Raw genomic sequence first — 20,757 nt, 5'->3', positions numbered from 1 at the left:
TTTTGCTCACCTTGTCGCGTGTATGTTTATTATTTTGGATCTTATTGTTATTACATTGTGGATAAGAGAGAGAATTGGGTAAAAAATTGGACTACATGTAGTATTACTCTAAACAATTAAGTTTATTTTTTTTCGATTCAAAAAGTTTATTGATAAGCTAGTATGTACACTGAGATTAAAAGTAAATAATATAAAAAAATAAAATTAAAAAAAGCTTAGAAATTTTGTGGTAGTAAATGTGAAATTTTGTAGATTTTAAAAAAATTTCATTGTTTCTGTACACGGTAAAATTTTACAATTTTTGTGTAGAGATTGTAAAATTTCACAAATTTTCAAACACAAAAGTTAGAAACTGAGAAAATTTGTTTTTTACACAACTTTAAATCTAATATTTCTTGTTTGGTAGATCTCAAAAAATAGTTTCAAACAATATAAATTTTATAAATTTAAAATAAAAAAAAAAAAAAAAAAAAACAGATGCATTCGATGAGATATTGACATTTTTAGCTTGAAATAAAAAAATAACTAACTTGACATCTCAGTAACGCCATCAACATGAGTGACATTATTAAATGTATAATTTAAGTATCAATGAGCATGTAACTTAAGGGTGCTAGTAACTATCAGTTTGAATATTTACTAAAATTTTAAAACAAGGCTTGACCTACTAAATAACAAAATTAACAAAATATCCTGGGTTAATTATAAAACCTATCCATAGGACTTGTCACTAAATATTTCCAAAAAAATAAAAAATAAAAAATAAAAAATAATAATGTGGAAAACAAAGAAGAAAGAGATGTAAAAATATAAACAACTAATGAAACAAAGGGGAATAAACAAGAATAAAAGGGATCTATTGAAGATCCTTCTCCTTCCCTAATGTGCATTGCTAGCAAACTACTAGTAGTTCCAGCTAAAGCATACCATAATATGCCAAATTAATTATAAACATAAATGATTGAACATTTATATGATTGATCAAAACCAATTGTTAAATGAGCTTTTTAAACCTTGCTCTTATAAGATAAGTAAATAACATTCTTTCAACAATTCTATATTTCCAAAGTACATACAATTAACCAAAGATCATTTATTTTTAAATCTCTCTACTTTTCATTTAAAAATCTTGAGATATAAGAATGTTGAGACATGATTTAACAACTGTAAGTATTTTGTGACAGGAGACATAAAGATTTAGGACAAAGAATCTCATGTTATAAATAGTTAGTCTGATGATTTCTAGATTTTCATATTGTCTATTCTCTTATCTAGATCAATCTCTTTCATATTGTCTATTCTCTTATCTAGATTTTCTAGCTGTGGTTGCCTTTCTTATTCCTGTTTTTTTTGTTTTTGTTTTTGTTTGTTGGTTTCTCACCAACTGGTGCTTGGAACTTCTGGTAGCTCCAAGCTCCTCTTTATTGATGTTCTGTATCTTTTTTTTGTTACTTTCATCAATAAAGATTTTCTTTGCTGATCAAAAAAAAAAAAAAAAAAAAAAAACCTCTCTCCCTCACCCTCCTTTCAGGCAGATTTTGATCCTCTCTATTTTATAAATGAAATGAAATTTCATTTAATAAGGTTGCAACATGTCATCAAAATACAAAATCAACTTACTATAAAAACCATGTCACAAATATGTTTTATGGTTTTCCTTAATTATTTTTAATTTGAAATCAAAATTTGTGATGTTCTTTCATCATAAGTACAAGTTTGATATGTGAGATTGTTAAATAAGACCTTAATATTCAAGAAATTCTACAAATCTTGATATCTTCTCATTCCTTGTGTCTATCTGATAAAAATTCATTTACACAAGATTTTGAATGACCTAGACATTTGAGTCATCATCACTTGTGGGAAGTCGATCCAATTCATTTGAATATAGAGAAAATGTCAGCGTGATGGGGACTTGCTGGGTTTTTTCATTACAAACCAAATTTAAGAATTTTTGAAGCAACTAGAAGGCTGTGGTCCCAGCATCTAGGGTTTCAAAAGAAAACCCCCTATCCCCGAGACTATTCAATAGGACTCTCCTATTCCAAAACATATACTTCGATGCTTAAATTAACTTTCTTGTTTAACAAGTACACTTATAGCTTGGTTTCCTCAAAAATAAAAATAAAAACTTGGTTTGCAATTCTTTCTAGGTTTGCAAGATGCTTAAGCTAGGGTATTGAGTTATAGAAAGAGCTAAGTGGACACACGCATATATGCAGAAGTGAGAGGGAGGGTTTGTTGATCTGAAATGCAACTGCTAGAGAATAATAGTAGATCATGCATAAGAAATATTATTCATTCATCATTTAGACTACATGATCAACCACACAACAAACTCAGAAAACAATTGATAGAAAACATATCAGATCTAAATCGATAAATGTTGAATTCTCATCCTCAAAAAACGGTGAAAACCCTAATCAAATCTTAATACAGCATTTTGAACAAATACATATTAAAGTTTAGGGTGTTCTTGTCAAATAGAACAAAGAGGCCTTACATTTTTGTCTGATGACGACCAAAGCTTGAGGTGATCAATTATCCCCTTCATCATAAGCATCCCACTTGAATTCAGATCAAGATCAAAGAGAAATACATATTAGCAAGTAGTATTTTCTTTTGTCAGTAAATATTAATTAGGAAGATACAATAAGCTGGTATGAAACCCTAAATTGCATATTTATTGCAAAAAACAGATGAAAATACATCCATTACTTGTCTTACCATACAAAACTACCTTTAACAAACCTAATAATCTGATAAGCACAAGCATTAATTCGCTTTGAAGGAAATTTTCTAAATCCCCAAAGCTACTTACAGTCAATCAAAGAACAAACCAAGATTTCATAGAGCAAACAAGTGAAAACACCACTCAATTCCACCCCGCCCCCAAATATCATAGGCATCATAGACGGTTGAAATTACAATCTTATCCTCATAAACCTAAAATCTCCTGGAGAAAGATGAGTTTTTACTTTCATCCATCACATTGAACCTAAATGGAGTAGGGGAAGCTGTAGATTTCCTAGTAGACTCACCTCTATCATAGTTTGGCGGTTCATCTTTTTCTTCATTGTTGATACCCTTGTTTTGGTTACCTCTCTCTCCTTCTAACTCCCTATATCTATTCAAGTACCTTTTTAATGGCTTAGCATAGTCGTCAAACCCTAGACTCCCGAGAGCCCAACAGATGTCGTCCCCGTTCACGGTCTTTCTCTTCTCTTTGTGACACTTGTCGGACGCTTCTCCAGTAACAAAGCTAATGAACTCAGACGCACATTCTTGCATGGTTTCTTTAGCTTCTTTGGATATTTTAGCATGAGGGGGCAAGAGCTGCTTCATGATCCGACCCACATTTGCTATCGGCAACAAGCGATCTTGCTCCTTAATGACACCATCTTCCTCACCCGAGGCACCACCACTACTAGCACCTGCAAAATTGTACTCAAAGCATTCTCTGTCAACCATTTCTATAAAGAGAAACTTATATTGATACTATCTAAAGTTCAAACACTGACACATGGCTCTCTTGGTCACTAACCCTCCTCTATATAGACACATACATATGCTATGCACATGTATGCATGTGAGAGAGTAAAGGGTCCATTGACATAATGTGGCATTGTGGCAGGGAATTTTTCATTGATAGTTGTATGAGTTAGGTTACTTTTTTCTTATGTAATCAAAAATGCTTAAAGAGTTTGTGGGCACAATCTAAAACCTTAAAAATATTTAAGAAAAAGACTTGCATTCAATTATAGACCATATGGTCCCCCCAATTTGATCATTAATCTTTAATGCTCTCGATAAGTTTGGACTAATTTTGCACTTAAAATAATGTTGGAAATTTTGAATTTGTGGACTACACGAGTGCACGTATTCCCATGGCACAAATGCCAGCATACCAAACAAAAACCTAAAGAAGAACCCATTAAAAACTAATTACTGGGAACCCCAGTGTTGGATTTACCAACTGAGTTTTATCATGAGATTAGGTCACTCACTCTAGTCAATGGAAAACAAAACAAAACAAAACAAAAAATACTTTAAATTAAAATTTGTGAGCTCGTGGTCTAGTCCGGAAACTCTGGAGACCTACTTCTCTAGTAACCATTATCTAAGTCATCATACTAATGTTGACATATGGTAGCTTGAAATGGTATCTACTTGACTTGGCCATTGTGAACAAAGGACAACAATTATTGGAGCAAATTAAATAAGACGTCACAATTGTGATTGTGCTTAATATACCATCCTGGCACTTAACATCTTGAAAATGACTCGCATCATTCATTTAGGTAGACAGCAAAGCATTGGCTCAAATCTTTGCTTATGTAACCCAACCATAATCAGATGCTCATACTTTCAAATAAAAAACCATGATCGAATATTCGAAAGAAATACAAGAAAGATGAAAAAGAGGTTGAGAAATTGTTCAACGGACCACAATTAACTGTGCTCATATTATTTGTTTTCAAATTAGCTTTTTTGTTTTCAAAAAAAAAAAAAATTGTGAGGTCAAGGGGTTGGTTGTATGAATGCGAGTAGCAGTAGTAGGGGTATTTTTATATTTCCGAATCTCTCTCAAAGCATGTCGTCTTCCTGTACCTTTAATTTCATGCTGTTAATGAAATTTTTCTTTACCGATCAAAAAAAAAAAAACTGTGCTCATATTATTTTGTATTAATATGAACCACTGCCTATTTAAATCTCAAATGAACAAAAACTCATTATCCCAAAAATTCAGAATGTGATATTCAATCTTTTTGCAAGTGCCTCAACAATAATCAATACTACATACTGCATGATTTTAATATTTCACATAAAAAACAGATCAAAAAAATTCCAACTACATGATTTAGGTAAGGAAAGTTTGACCATTGAGAAGAATGAAAGTGGAATTATGTGAATTATATTTTGTGAGAAAAATGTATACAGATAACTAACTGTTCATATATTCCCAACTTCCTCACTGCAATAAATATTGTTAAGGAATATATCCATCCATAATTTTATAGTGACATTATCTTGATGAATGTTCCAAGATTATCGCTAATCGGGAAAGGTCGCTACCCAATCCGCGAATCATCTTAAACCAAATTGTACTTTCTCCTTTGAAAATCACTGTTTGGGGAACATGGTTTGTGGTCCATATGCTAACTAATACAACTTTACTCTAAATATCAAGCCTAACCACAAAAGTAGAAGAAAAAACAATAGAAAAGATACTTACAGGTCTCACAACCTTGCTTTCAAACCTGTAATTTGTTTAAAGTAATTTGTTTATATGCATTCTCATAACCCTTGTTAGTTTGCAAAATCATCATGTAACCAGCTAGAAACAACTTATTGATTGAGCTCAGTTTCATCATTTTCTCCAAGGTGTAATCGCGGCAGCTACTACAACGTATAAGAGTTTTAAATATCGAATATTTTGATATTTAAAAATGAATTTTGTTGCAAAAGACATTGAGGACCAATTTCATCATCGTAAGGATAGTCGCTAAAAGGTCGTTCCGAAAAGTCAAAAAAAGACTTTTAGCAACAAAATTTTAAAAATGTCACTAATAAATAGACTTTTAAGGACAAAATAATTTGATATTTATTTTTTTAGACAAAAAATTTGGTCCCAAATAAATAATAATTCATCACTAATGTTCAATTTTTGTTACTAAAAATATATAATAACAACATTTTTTGTAACAAAAATATTTAGTTCCTAAAAAATAATTTTATCCCTAAATTTTGGTTCCCAAAATCTTAATTTTTTTTGTAGTCAACCTCCAATAAAATCATTGTGGTTAGGGCTATTAGTGATTTTGTTTTTAGTAGTGATATATCTCGTAAAAAAGAGCTCTATACACTTGGTAATGAAAAAATAAAATAAATAAATAAATAACAACCATGACACAAATATCACCATCACCGTGGGCCCACACCATTAGAGCTCCTTTATAGCTATATTATTAGAGTTCCCAAATATTGTTCTTTTGTTTTGCAATGACATATTGTGACAGAATACGGATCATCCAGCTCACTTTGTGTCTCATCTTCTATTTCATAAATCTCATATCGTCATGTTACCAAAATCAATAATTAAAAAATATAAAACAAAAAATAGTACAGTGGGATAAATGATCTCATCTGCCATTGTGGTATGGAAATGATTGGAAATTTCACAATTAATGCATTAAATAGATATGCACAAGCAAGTGGATATTTTCCTCTAGGAGTTTCTGAAAGGCTTTTGAGGACCTTAAGAAAATCTTTACATTCTGTTTTATTTTTTCTCTTCTTTAGAGGCCACCTTCCACTTTTGTTGAGATTCCCCCACACTACCATTGCTTTAGTGGGCATCACATCTGATCTCTGGCATAAATATTTTCAATTCATAGTTTGGTAAAGTAGGTTTAATTTGGACCAATGCTAAGAAGTCTAAATGCTACGAATAAGAACTAGACATTTAAGCCCATTGTTTTTCTTTGTTTATATTTTTCTTTTTACTCCTTATAGTATGCTGAGTACATTAAAAAAAAAAATTGACTTTTCTCCAATCACTAATGCAGTGTTTGGTTGAAAGATTTAAGGAGGAATTTAGAAAGAGAAATGAAAGAAGTAGGTAAAATGTAAATAAAACATGCCTATATTTCACCTAGTTTCACACACCTTTTTCCTTTCCCTTTTCAAATCCCTCTCCAAATTCCCTAACCAAACACAGCATAAATGGTTCAATCCGAGTGAAGAGGTGGATCCCACAAAGTGATCTATCCCTTCTCTCACTAATCACTACGACAAGAAACTTTGCTCAATTGTAAAATAGTAGTACATGAAATGAACATCAAATACTAACAACCTTAATTAAATCTTGTTGTAATATTAAAATCTTGGAATTAAGTCATATCTTCATCTAAAATTAGGGGCACTCTAGGAGAGGGAAGGGTCCAAGTTGTAGCCTGCAGCCCATTCCTGTAGCATAAAGCTCACATGTTTACAATACATGTATCAGTTAAGTCTGGAAGACACCAATGAGTTGAACACAAAATGCCCTTAGTTTACAGCTCATCCAATAATTCGCTCCCTTAACCGCTGTGGAAGTAGCCCAGCAGGGGTTTGTTTCCTTAGCAAAGCAGCATTCAATAAACCTCAACTCAGAATAAATCTCAACTCTAATTTCTTGGATCCACTGATACCATTTCATAAAACTTCAACAGGGGAAATAAAGGCGCAACAAAAATTTTATGAATGTTTCTCGTTTGCATGAATTTGTTAACAAATTTCAGTCAATCATACCCATACACACTCATTTAGCACAACCTTGTGCCCTCCATGCCTAAAGTGGACAGCAACCAAAAATCATCACCAGCCTTACAAACAATAATATCAAACCTGTCAAAAGATTTCTTTTTGTAATTTTTCCGGATAAAGATCCAGCCAGATTTAGGAGACCACATAGTTACGTCTCTCGATGAGGGTGCCACTTCTATACACGGGAATGAAACAGTACCTGCAAATCAAAGCCAGACAAAGCTTATGTAATATATGTGAGATGGTATGATCAGAGCCTCTAATGCTGTAAAGGACTCATAAGATCAACAACAATTCCAGACTCGCCTTTTTTCATAAAATTATGTGAAGCTATGAACCAAGTCAAACAGATATCTAAAAGTTGCAAACGAATCCTTTTAACTAACCAGCATGCCATTTTGGACTAGTTCTACTTCACATATTTTAACAGATCAGCCAAACCAACTACCAAACTCATAAAAACCTTCTAACATATCGTAGGAGTTCAAACTTAACGTTTGGATGATAAAGGTTTTATCAACTGTTAGGTTTCAGAGCTTCACTTGAGTAAGTCTTCAATACGCTTTGTTTATCTACTACTTAGGTTTATGATTAATATACCAACCATGGTTGACTTCCCTCACTGATGTAAGTTTGTGGATGTAGCATTGAAATTCCATACAAGAAATGCTACGAGAAATAAATCCACAAACCAACCAATGGTAAGTACAAACACATTTGAGAGTAGAAAATGATATAAAAAAGAAATCAATTTGACTAGGAAGCTTTTCATAAAATACGCAGGGAGTTAGTCAACTTATATGCCCTGGAGAAACAAACAGTCTTAGCTGGTATGAGAAATTTTAATAGCCACAATACATTTGAAAGAGAAGCAACAATAATAAATGTTGTGTTTTGTCAGCTTATATAATTTTTATTCTTGGGGATAAGAGCGTTTACATAGAAGCCAACCGGTGCACAGCCAATCCTGATGTCTTTGGACAAAAGGAACAACTTGTGGGAAAGGCTAAAATAAAGACTGATGGTTAAGCAAGGGTGAGACACACGGTTTTGGCTCAAATGACAGTATACATAATAGGGGGTGGGGGTGGGGAGTAGGGAATTTCTTCTTTCATTTTGTGAGGTTTTTCTTCTGAACTTTGGAAACCAACATGCTTGATGGAGAGAGAAAACATGTCATTGCAAAGCGAGAATGTTAGTTATAGTGTCTTAACAATTGAGAGCTAAAAAGGTTCCGATAGGGACATCCTGGGTAACCTTAACACACTCCCTAAACTTAAAAGGCTGAAATTTGAGCCATGTGGCTTCACTATCCCAAAGGGGTGGGGGAATCCCCTAGCATCCTGAAGTTGAGAACATGAACTACAAAAATGCAACTATTGGAGGTAGATTTGTCCACTATGGAAAACAAGAAAAAGCTTCTTGAGAGAATCGCTGATCTTAAACTTGCTCAAGAGGTTAGCCTTTCTATCAAGTTATAAGACTCCTATGAAATCGTAAGCGTGTCCGTTGATTGTTGCTTGGCCTAGCTTTTGGATTATCCTTGTATGTTAATCTACTTGTTAGATTTTTGTGTAGAAGCCAGGCATGTTTTTTCCCTCCTCAAAGGGTGTGTTGCCTCTGGACATGTAATGAGTCTCACTGTAATATCTATTTTTTGGTATAAAACTTATGACTAACATACTCAAAAAAATAAATAAATAAAGATTTGTCCACCGTGACATACTAGATTGGTAAGGTAGAAATTTAGTTATCAGTTTGGTAAAATACACTAGTCTTTTTTTTAATTTATTTTATTTTATTTTTTTTTTTTTTGGGGGGGGGGGGGGGGGGGGTTTAAAAGTTCATAATAATAAAAGTAATAATACCATGAAAAGAGTTGTTCAGATAGTTTAATAGCTACCTTGCTTGAGTGACAATGAAGGTCTTACTAAAAAACAAGAGTAATAATTACTATGTTTCACATAAAAATCAGACATGCATATGTAAGTATGTATACAATATGAGAACATATCCTGTTTTTCAAATATTGACTGTGGCTTCATGTCTTGTCTGTGGTTAATTATCATATTCCTTCTCAGAATTCGATCATTCTCCTCCGTCACATTGAAATTCATTCATTCCTGCAACATTAATTTTAAAGAATGGCCAGTAAGGCAGCCAAGTTTTGTGGCACTGAACAATGGTAGATAGGAATCATGTCATAACATGAGCTTATAACTACAGTGATAATACAAAAATGGATAGCAGGAAGATGTATTAACTGAGGGTGGGGAAATGCAGATTGAAAATGATGAACACAGCCTCACAATCTGAAATTTATCATGTGAAGGTAAATATGAAAACCTTTTTTCTCCGCATTTCTACAGCAGCCCATTTGTCAACCCTTGTGATATATTAATAACAAAAAAGTAAAGCAGAAAACAATTTCCAAAGTATAAGGGCTATGAACAGGAGCTCAACTACCATCTATTCAATCATGACTTAATCATAATCTGTGAGGGCCAACAAAGAGAAGTGACCTGTCATCTACTCAATTATGATATAGGGTTCTAAGGAAACTTGATCACACGTAAATCTAGCACCAATTCTCACTTTTTCCATCATCATGAATTCAAAGCATCTTTCTTCCCAAGTATATGTGAGATATTCTTTCCATCTTAAAATTTATATGAGAACACACTCTCATACCTAATTTTGGATCACATATTAATGCTCTAACCCAATCAAGTTAATCATTGTTCATGGACAAACAAATTTTATTTAGAGAAATTACAATACAGTGGGAAATGGGGAAAGTATTTACCAATAGGTTTGGGATGCAACTTTTGTTGTGGTTTTGTTGCACAGAAAAAGTTGCTCCGCCCATGTGTTCGTAATTATTTGTGATCTTCTACACTGATTTGTAATTTCCCCTTTTATTTACTACAAATGACTACACAATACCTTCGATCACTTAAGTTGCAAATTATGGAATAGCTGGGAGTAACCAGACAATGCATTTTTGGCGTACACAGAAAGGTAAGCCACAAATTATCAGCAAATAAACATCCTCGTATGACCTTTTATTTTGTATAAGTTCTCTTCTCACACAGTGTCAATAATCTATGTAAATAACAAAGCACTGGCATGTGATGAGCCACTCCTTATTTGAATTGCTCACTCCGAAGAATGTTTTTCCTAAAAAAAATAATGTCACAGCAAAAAACCAGTGGTATGAATGTAAGCATACTATGAGATAAGTCGCTCCCTGGCTAGCTCTGAGATTTTGTTTTACTTATAAAAATATTGCAATCTGATCAGCTTTGAAGAAAATTGCGGTTCTGGAATAAGTAAAAGAGCATTGCAAGGGAGACAGAAAATTACTCATAGTTAAGCAAGTTATACTTGTAAACTGTATGACACTTTAGAAATCAAAACTAGCATAAATACTTAATTCATTTTAATAAAAGAACTGACCACACAGGCTACGACACTTAATTCTTGTTAGTCAACACATCATATCTGTTGAGAATCTCTCTCTATCAGCTTGAGCTTTTAGATGAGTTGGTGGTCAACAATTCAACAATATGCAAGTTGCTCTCTCTGAAAACAGCATTTAAGTTTTAGTTTTATGCACTTTATAGGAAAATAGACAAGCCTAACTTTCTCTTATCACAAGTCATTTGCCATGAATTGAAAGAAAAAAAAAAAAAAATTCATAGCATTGTTTTCTTCATGTAAAATCCAAAGTTCCATCTAATATTATATAACACCCTATGGTTTAGGGTTTAGGGTTAATTACAGAGCTCTTGTCCATACCATAACATAAATAAATAACTATGGAACTTTCATCAAGATAAAAATAAAGAATACCGATATTAGCTATGGAATTACCAAAACAATAGCTATGGTGCATATGATTAAAGATACAAGCCAACTAATCATGCTTCGCACATCAGTTTGAAGATTGAAAAATCAAAACCACGAATGTACCGCAATCGAGACTCGTTTCCTTGAGATCAAAAAACTTGCCAAGAGTCCAAAATCTTTCCCTAATCGAAATTCTGCAAAATTCGTAACCAATCCAGTATATCAGGATTCAATAAAACAGAGAAGAACGAACAAACAAACAAACAAACAAACCCGAACTGGACAATAGGCAATTAAGAAGTTTGAAGATGGATGGAACAAACAACACTTGGAATTCGATATTGAAGCCAATGAAACTGCGAGAGCACTTGAAAGTTGAAGAAGAGAAGCACAAAAGAGGATTAGAGTATTAAAAAAAAGTTGGAAGTTCGCGCCGTAAATCCAGAGCTACTACCGCCATGTCGGCCGCGGGAGAGCGAGCGCACAGAGATTTTCGGAATGCAACGGGGCAAAAACATGGGTCGGGTAATACCCACATTAGATTCTGGTTTGACAAAAAGTCTTTTTAATCGAAGTTATCAAAAACAAGTCATAATCTATACTATGTTGATCCTGTTTGGTAGAATTGTGAGAAAGTGTTTATAATTTATACCTAAACAGTTTATAATTTATAACTATAAATATAAGTTGATTTTTAACTTATAAATTAAGCATCTTCTGCCCCACTCAAAGAATAAGCTGATTTTTTACTTCTAAAAAGCTATAAACTATAAGTTAAACCAAACATATCAAAATAGCTTAAATTAAACTGAAAGCTGAAATAAACAACTTTTAAACTGCACCAAATAAACACGTTATATAAAATTCATATTACGATTAGCGTAAAATGTTACACTTTTTTACTATTTTTTCAAAATACTCAAAACATAATAATTGTAATTCTATCATGCTTAACTGCATCAAATAATTGACGTAATTATTCGATTCAATTATTTCAAATACTATATTATTTTAAATTTCACATGTGCCTCATGTTCAACTCTAATTATGTACATATGTATATAATTTACTTAGTTTTATGCTTTTTAAACAAAAATATGCACTTAAGATGGAAAAAATATTTAACTAAAAATATAAACATAAGATGTAATGGTTAAATATTAATTTTTTTTTTTTTTTGTGGTTAAATTAACTACAAAGTTATTGTTAGAAATATGATTTTTATAGACTTATTTTGGGCTAACTTTGAATCCAAATTTGAGTGAGTCTCACACGTCTTTTTGGGGTAAGTTTAAAAAGGTAACGTGTTCTTTGCCGCATGATAAGTCACACAGCGTAAATGGTTCGTCAAAACCATTTATGAGTGAATGGAAAGTTGACGTAGTTTTCAGGTTCATAAAATGAGAAATTAAAGAGTCAAATATAGGTTTCCTTAAATGGTTGTCTCACATTGAAAACTTAAAAGAACTTATGTGTGTATATAAGTTCTAGTTGGTAATACATAAGTTGGGCCCCAAGGAACTGTGAAAACCCATATTTATATTATTCTTGAAAGAAAATAAATAAATAAATTAAATTATTAATTTTTTTAAATTAACCCAATTCTATCGCTAACAAAGACCCTATTAAGAATAAAAATGTTGTGGATGTTCAATAATTATTGTTAAAAATAAATAAATAAATAAATAAACAAATAAATAAATAAATAATAATAAAATAATATATATATATATGTGTGTATACAAACAGACAAACCGTGGGCAAACAACCCACAGTTCCTACCAAACCCACCATCTCTTAGAAATTAGGAAACCATAAAATTTAGGGAAAGCTTATTCTTAGAACTTAGAGAAAGGTAATGGCAGAGAGAGAGAGAAAGGGAGAGAGAGAGAGAGAGCTAGCCTCGGAGGTCTATATAATGCACATAATAGTCATGCATAGAAGGGTAGGTTTCAGTGTTTGCATGCATGTATTCCTTTTGACGGGTGAGGAAGAAATAGGGAAGAAGAATTCAGCAGAAGGAGAAGAAGAGAAGAAGGTTTAGGAAGCAAATTCTTCTATCATTTCATCACCCATTTCAATCCTACTACTAGGTAAGAAGACCCTCTCAATCCTATCATTTTTTTTTACATAATTGAAATTTTCAGATTGTATACATATGATACATTGTCTAAACTGTGTTGAGGATAATCTGTTTTAAATCTGCCAGCATGTTACCCGAATTTTTAGATACTTTTATACTCAAAATTTCGAGATAATTTCTTATACAAAGTTGTTGATAATGATGTCTAGTTTATCCAGAAAATTTTGGTAACAATTTTTAAGCTTTCTACGAATTTATACAAAATTTTAACTAAATCTGAAACTGTGATGAAAATAGTCTATTTTGAATCTGCCAGAATGTCACTCGAATTTTTAGACAATTTTACACTCAAAATTTCGAGATGATTTCTTCTACAAAGTTGTTGATAATGATGTCTAGTTCGTCCAGGAATTTTGGTAACAATTTTTGAGCTTTCTACAAATTTATACAAATTTCTAACTAAATCTGAAACTGTGAGACAGATTTTACCATGTATTTGAAAATTTATTTAAAATTCTATACTAAGCCAAATCTGGTAATTTCTAACTAAAATATGAAATTTGAGAAGTCTAGTTTCATGATAAATTTTTAGATTATGGGTTTAATCTATAAATTTAAGCATAGAATTAATGTAAGGAAATGTGACAAATCTGCGTCATAAACACCCTTGGAATTTGTTTAGAATTATTTATAAGTTATTTTTGGAAAATAATTTCTGAAAAATAACCATAACATGTTTATTGAGTATCCTGTAGATTGATATGAATTTTAGAGTTGTATAAGTAATGTATTTATAATTTTATTTGCAAGATATATCCTCTGAAAGTTTTTCTGGACAGGATAAAATCACCACTTTAATATTATGCTAGTCTAATTTTGTAAATCAAAAATTTGTGCATATGTGTATTTATGGTTTAATTTTTGTATCTAAGTTATTATTTCATACCATGGTTTAAATAAATTGTTTATTTAAATTCTGTACTTTTATTTAGTATTGTGTGACACATGCAATATTTTATGATTGGGAATTTTAATGAGTTGGTATAACATTACTTGTGATTAAAAATTTGAAATTATTTGTGATTAATATCAAAATTAACTGAAATGATTAACGGCATATACAAAGTTAACAATTGACGGTTAATACCAGTTGTTCGGGGTGAGCCTTGGTTTAAAGACTGTACGGAATTAAGGGTTGACGATTAACACCGGTTGTTCAGAGTGAGCCCTGGTCTTGAGAATTCTCACGTAAATTGTGTTGCGAAACTCTAAGATGGCACGAGACTTATTTGAACCCTTTTCGGTATTCAGTTTTGGAATAAGGGTGGATGTGCAGGTGGCACACAAGGAGGTTACTTACCCCTGGCAGACCACGGATGCCACTACTTGGGTATATAACTCCGGACGTAGGCATCCCTGGTAGTTACGGTTGGTAACACTTAAATATTTGACCAAGGGAGGGTTTCAAATTAACTGTTGCCATGCTTAGTGGTTGGTAAGTTAAATCTCTTTGGTGAGATTTCGAGTGTCACCTAATTTATAAAAATTACTGAAATTATTCTAATGGTTGTAAATTCTGTGTATAATTATATTGTTATCTCATGTTTAAAATATTATTATTTTTCTCTTAAAAAGAATGGTAGGTTGGTTACGTTTTCTTACTGTGTTGCAAAACCCATGGCATATATTTTGTTGCCCTGGCATTTCATGCCAGATTATGTCGAAGAAGGGACTGAGGCTGAAATTGGAGCTGCTGCTAATATCGAACATTGGCTGACTTAAAGTCAAGATTTTATCAAAATAAAATCCTGTTATCCCTTGTATTAGGATTTAACTATGTTGTGACGTTGTGTGTGAACTTGTAGTTTTATTTTGTCGTTGGACTTTGACTATGTAAGAACTTAAAAGTTCCTAATTAGTAGTTAAAACTTTATCTAGCAAGTTATCGTTATTTAAATCTTATGACGTTTTAAAAAAAAAAATTTGAGGCGTCACAGGGGCACCCCAAGTTTTGTGAAATGAAGAGTTATAAACAAAATATGCTTTGGCCCAAACCAGCGCGCCGCCAACCGACCGTGCCAGGTTGGGTCCTAACATTAATTTTTTTAACAAAATTTATTTGAATTTTTTTCCAACATTCTTACAGAAAAATTTGAATTTTGCACCAAACAGTTTAAATTCAAATTTTTGCTTCCAACCAGTGCGACTTTCACACCAATCCGAATGTCTCTTCTATTTTAAATAGATTTAAAACTGCCCAGCAGTTTCCAACAAATCAAACTGGTTTCAAACAGATTTTTGCACCTGTTCAGTTTGAATTTGCATCTGTTCGGATCTTCTCAACAGTCACCAACTATGCCTATAAATATAAAATCATTCCAACAGATTTTCTCAATCAGAAAGATCAATTCTCTTCTCGATTTTGCTTTTTCTTTGCATTATTCTTCATACTAATTTTTAAAGAAATTTCTAAGAGCATAGAACACAGATTCTAGTTCGCTAAAACAGATTATTATTAGTGCTAATACAATCTATGAAAGATCATTGTATCTTGGGAGATAGACACCATTATTCCGTAAGTACCTGAGCTGGGCGAATTTCTCTTAAAGACAGAGTGTCACACACTCGACTTGATCATTTTTTTTTTACTCATTTGTTTCAATAAATAAATTTTGTAAGTAATTTATTTTATTTGTTTGGTTTGTTTCACATTATTTTCTCATACACAGAAGATTGTTCCTATAATCTTAAGACAGAATTATTCTGTTTATACAGAATTTTTCATTTGTTTTCTTTTTTTCCTTTCTTCTTCTTACAGAAATTATTTTATGTGCTTATACGAAGTAATATTCTGATTGGAAAATACAAATAGTAGTAATATACTATTTGACAAATAGTACTAATATACTATTTATTTTCTTTGACAACTAGTAATAATATACTGGTTATCATTAACAATTTCAGAATATTCATTTGTGAAGTTGGTCGGAAATTAATTTTGGTTTTCAGAAATAATTTCTGAGTTTTCATTAATTGAAATTCTATTTTCAATATTTTAATTTTTGAAATATTATAGAAATATTTTTTTGTTGGAATTAATTTGTTTAAATAAAATTTATTTTCAAATTAATTGGAAATAAAAGTTACAATTCTTGTTTCTTTTATTTTTACAAAATTAAATTCTATGTTTTTTGTTTAACTTTCTATGTAGTATAAAATTATAATTATAATTTTGTTTTATAATTTAGAATTCATGGCTACCGAAACTAATGTTCAAACCAATATTGGTATAGAGACTGCAATTGCTCCAACCCCTCCTTCTATTTTGACTATACTAGTTAATCACGATAAAAAGCCAAAGAAGTTCTTAGGAATTGATTTTAAAAGATGACAGGAGGAAATGCTGTTCTATCTTATTTCTCTCAACCTGGCACGTTTTCTATGTGAAAATACTCCTACTCTGAAAGAGGATGAAACCGACCGACAAGTGGTTGCTACGGTTGATACCTGGAAACATACTGATTTCCTTTGCTTGAACTACATCTTGAAGGGACTTGATAACACATTGTACAACATCTATAGTCCTATCAAGGCGGCAAAAGAACTTTGGGAGTCCTTGGAAAAACAATACAAAACAGAAAATGCTAACTTAAAGAAATTTGTGGTTGACAAATTCCTAGATTTTGTGATGAATGATTCAAAAACTGTGATCAGTCAAATTCAAGATCTCTAACTTATTCTGCATGACATTCATGCAAAAGGTATGTCTCTCAGTGAATCCTTCCAAGTTGCTGCCTTAATTGAAAAATTACCAAAAGGATGGAAGAAATTCAAGAACTACTTCAAACACAAACGCAAAGAAATGACTTTAGAAGAATTGATTATGCGTTTGAAGATTGAGGAGGACAACCGCAATTCTGAGAAGCGGGCTGGTAAGCATCCAATGGAGTCTAAAGCAAATATGGTGGAACATGCACCAAAAGCAAAGAAACAGAAGTATTTTGAAGAAAGTTCCTCACAAGACTCTAAAGGAAGGGAAACTAAGAAGTACAAGTTCAATGGTTAATGTTACATCTATGACAAAGAGAGACATCGGGCTAAAGATTGTTGTAGGAAGCACAAAACAAAGAAATATCAAGCAAGAAGCTTGCTTAAGTTAATATGACCGAAGTGGACAAAATTTCTAATGGTGTAGATGACATAAATCTTTCTGCAGTTGTTTCTGAGGCAAACCTTGTCAGAAATCCTAAAGAATGGTGGGTGGACACTAATGCTACTCACTGCATCTGTGCCGATAAAAAGATGTTCACATCTTATTGTGTAGTGGACAACGGCGAACAACTTTTCATGGGTAACTCCTCTACTTCTAAAGTTAAAGGACAAGGAAAGATTATTCTAAAGATGACATCTAAAAAGAAACTCATTTTCAATAATGTGCTGCATGTACCGGACATTCGCAAGAATCTTGTTTCTAGATCTCTATTGAGTAAAAATAAGTTTAGACTAGTTTTTGAAAGTGTTAAGTCTGTACTTACCAAAACGGGACATATATAGGAAAATGTTACATGTCTTATGGCCTTTTCAAAATAAATGTAATGATTGTTGTACCCTATGTTATTGCTAAAAATACATCTTCTTCTTACTTGCTTGTGTCTTCAAATTTGTGGTATGGTAGACTAGGATATGTTAATTATGGATCTTTTCATAGATTAATTAATATGGAATATTTGCCTAAATTTGAAATTGATTCAAACCATAAATGTAAAATTTATGTTGAGGCAAAATTAATCAAAACTCTTTTTATACAATTGAAAGAAGTACGGAATCACTTGAATTAATTCATAATGACATTTGTGACTTTAAATCAATTCAAACTAGATGTGAGAAAATTTATTTTATCACTTTTATAGATGACTATACTAAATATTGTTATGTTTATTGAATTCGAATCAAGGATAAAACTTTGGAAACTTTCATTCAATATAAGAATGAAGTTGAAAATCAACTTGGTAAGAAGATTAAAAAACTAAGAAGTGATAGAGATGGTGAATATGAATCACCTTTTGGTGGGTTTTGTAAAGAATATGGAATAATTCATCAAACCACCGCTCCTTACTCATGTCAACAAAATGGAATTGCTGAAAAGAAAAATAGGACTTTAAAAGAAATGATGAATGTCATGTTAATAAGTTCTGGATTACCTTAGAATTTGTGGGGGGAAGTAATATTTTCTGCTAATTATATTCTTAATAAAGTATCCCGAAAGAAAGTAAATCAAACATCTTATGAAATGTGGTATGGAAGAGTACCATCTTACAAATACTTAAAAGTGTGGGAATGTTTGGCTAAACTGGCTATTCCTAGTCCTAAAAGGGCTAAGATAAGTCCTAAAACTATTAATTGCATATTCATTGGTTATGCCAAGAATAGTAGTACAGATCAGTTTTTGATTCATAAGTCAGAACATTCCAAAATGCATGTTACCCAAAAGACAACCTAAGATGGGAGGTAAATTAGGTTTTTACAAATAAAAATAACATTACCCTAATAAAAATTATGACTAGCACAATAGATAAATATAATTGATGAAATAAAAATAATTAAAACAAGTGTTCTAACAACTATGTCAATTCATGATTTTAGCACAATAAAAATATAAAATATAGCTATGTCAATTTAAATAAAATAAGGAGATAAAGGAGAGAGAGATAAACAAATTTATAGTGATTCGGTTTCAACTCGGCCTACGTCCACTCCTCAAGCTTCACTTGAGATTTTTCACTATTCTCTAACTTCACAGGGTGCTAGCAACCTTTTCACAGATGGAGCAATCCTTCACAAATTTTACACAGACTTTCTAAGTCAAGAATACTGTGTGTACTACACTCTTACAAGGTTGAAAAGAATGTATTTTTGCTTTCACAAAAAGCTACAAGAACTATCTCTCGAAAATAGATATAAAAATGAAATTCTGATTTTTCTGTAAACCTCACACAAGAAAGATGGGCTTAAAGTTATACGTCTCAGTGTATAATTTCTGAAAGAGGATGTAAACAAAAATTGAAGAACACTTCCCATAAAATTTTTCAGAAAATAGATGTGAGTGATTATAGATCAAAGAATATTTTCTGATTTTTTTTTGTGTAACTTGTTTACATTAGAGGCTTTGGTATATATAATGAAACTTATAGTCGTTTATAGCTGTTGTATTCATTTGAATTTATAGTCGTTTATAGCCGTTTATAACCGTTGTATTCATTTGAATTTATAACTGTTTATAGCCATTGTACTCCATCATTACTAATTTGAATATCTTCTACTTCATCATTACTAATTTGAATATCTTCCACTTAAACCTTTTGGCCTGCTGCTGTGCTAGGCTATTTGAACTTTTTGGCTTGTTGCTGTGCTGGGCTGTTTGAACCTTTTGACTTGCTGTTGTGCTGGGCTGTTTGAACCTCGGTTTTGGGCTCTTTGAACTCCTGATTTAATCAAATATTAAATACATTCTAACAACATTTAGGATAGAGGTTTAGGTGAGAAACAATGGGACAAAATAAATTTTGATTCTATTTTTCTCTTTCAAATAAATTAAAACATAATTAAATAAAACATCAAAATAAATGTTGATTCTATTTTTCTCTTTTAAATAAATTAAAACATAATTAAATAAATCATCAAAATAAATTTTAGATTCTATTAAAACATAATTAAATAAATCATCAAAATAAATTTTGAATTCTATTTTTCTTTTTTAAATAAATTAAAATATAATTAAATAAATCATCAAAATAAATTTTAGATTCTATTTTTCTCTTTTAAATAAATAAAAACATAATTAAATAAATCATCAAAATAAATAAGTCTAACACATGTAAATACTATTATTGAATCTCAGAATGCATCATTCTTTGAACATTTGTTTCTTAATAAAACTGGACAAAAGACTAGTACTGATAAAAGATCTTATGATGCTATTACTAGCCGTGAGCAAGAACATGGTCAAGAACAAGATCAAGAACAAAAGCAAAAGTTAGATCAAAATGAGGAAGAGGAACCTAAGTGTAGTAAACATGCTAGAACCTCAAAATCTTTTGATCCAGATTTTCTAACATTTTTGTTAGAAAATGAGCATTTTACTTTCAAAGAAGCTATGTCCAGTCCTGAGGCTCCTTTATGGAAAGAGGCTGTAAATAGCAAAATTGAATCCATCTAGCGAAATTGAATCCATCTTGCAAAATCACACTTGGGAATGGGTGGATTTGCCACCAGGTTTGTAAACCTCTTGGGTACAAGTGGATTTTCAAGAGAAAAATGAAAGCGGATGGATTAATTGACAAACACAAGGCAAGACTTGTAGTCAAAGGATATAGACAAAAAAAAGGTCTTGATTACTTTGACATATACTCACCAGTTACTAGAATAACTATAGCGATCCTGGGTTTACCCTTGTTGTACAGTGATCCGGACATGTGTCCGTGGATGTTGGTATTTGTTTATTATCTTGTTTGCAT

General features: G+C 31.7%; 1 protein-coding gene and 1 long non-coding RNA gene across 3 annotated transcripts; both read right to left on the bottom strand.

Moving 5' to 3' along the window:
- Positions 1 to 2,946: 2,946 nt before the first annotated feature.
- On the bottom strand, positions 2,947 to 3,471 carry LOC114286306 (nuclear transcription factor Y subunit B-1). The gene has a single exon (XM_028229458.2). It carries the CDS (start codon positions 3,469 to 3,471, stop codon positions 2,947 to 2,949), a length of 525 nt encoding a protein of 174 aa, XP_028085259.2.
- Positions 3,472 to 6,857: 3,386 nt separating this feature from the next.
- LOC114286319 (uncharacterized) lies at positions 6,858 to 11,708 on the bottom strand. Of its 2 annotated transcripts, none has more exons than XR_014350075.1 (3): positions 11,434 to 11,699; positions 11,284 to 11,354; positions 6,858 to 7,507 (listed from the first exon to the last, which is right to left on the bottom strand). It is a non-coding gene; the product is annotated as an uncharacterized LOC114286319 (long non-coding RNA). The 2 variants fall into 2 exon arrangements; XR_014350074.1 differs by having other exon boundaries at positions 7,152 to 7,507; positions 11,185 to 11,354; positions 11,434 to 11,708.
- Positions 11,709 to 20,757: the final 9,049 nt, after the last annotated feature.

This window comes from Camellia sinensis, chromosome 14 (genome assembly GCF_055761805.1).
Source record: "Camellia sinensis isolate YWXY chromosome 14, ASM5576180v1, whole genome shotgun sequence".
NCBI lineage: Eukaryota > Viridiplantae > Streptophyta > Magnoliopsida > Ericales > Theaceae > Camellia > Camellia sinensis.
The sequence above is the reverse complement of the archived record's forward strand: the minus strand, read 5'-3'. Positions and strand labels throughout refer to the sequence as shown.

Coding starts and splice junctions, on each gene's coding strand:
- LOC114286306 (XM_028229458.2), bottom strand. CDS start 3,471: ATGGTTGACAGAGAATGCTTTGAGTACAATTTTGCAGGTGCTAGTAGT.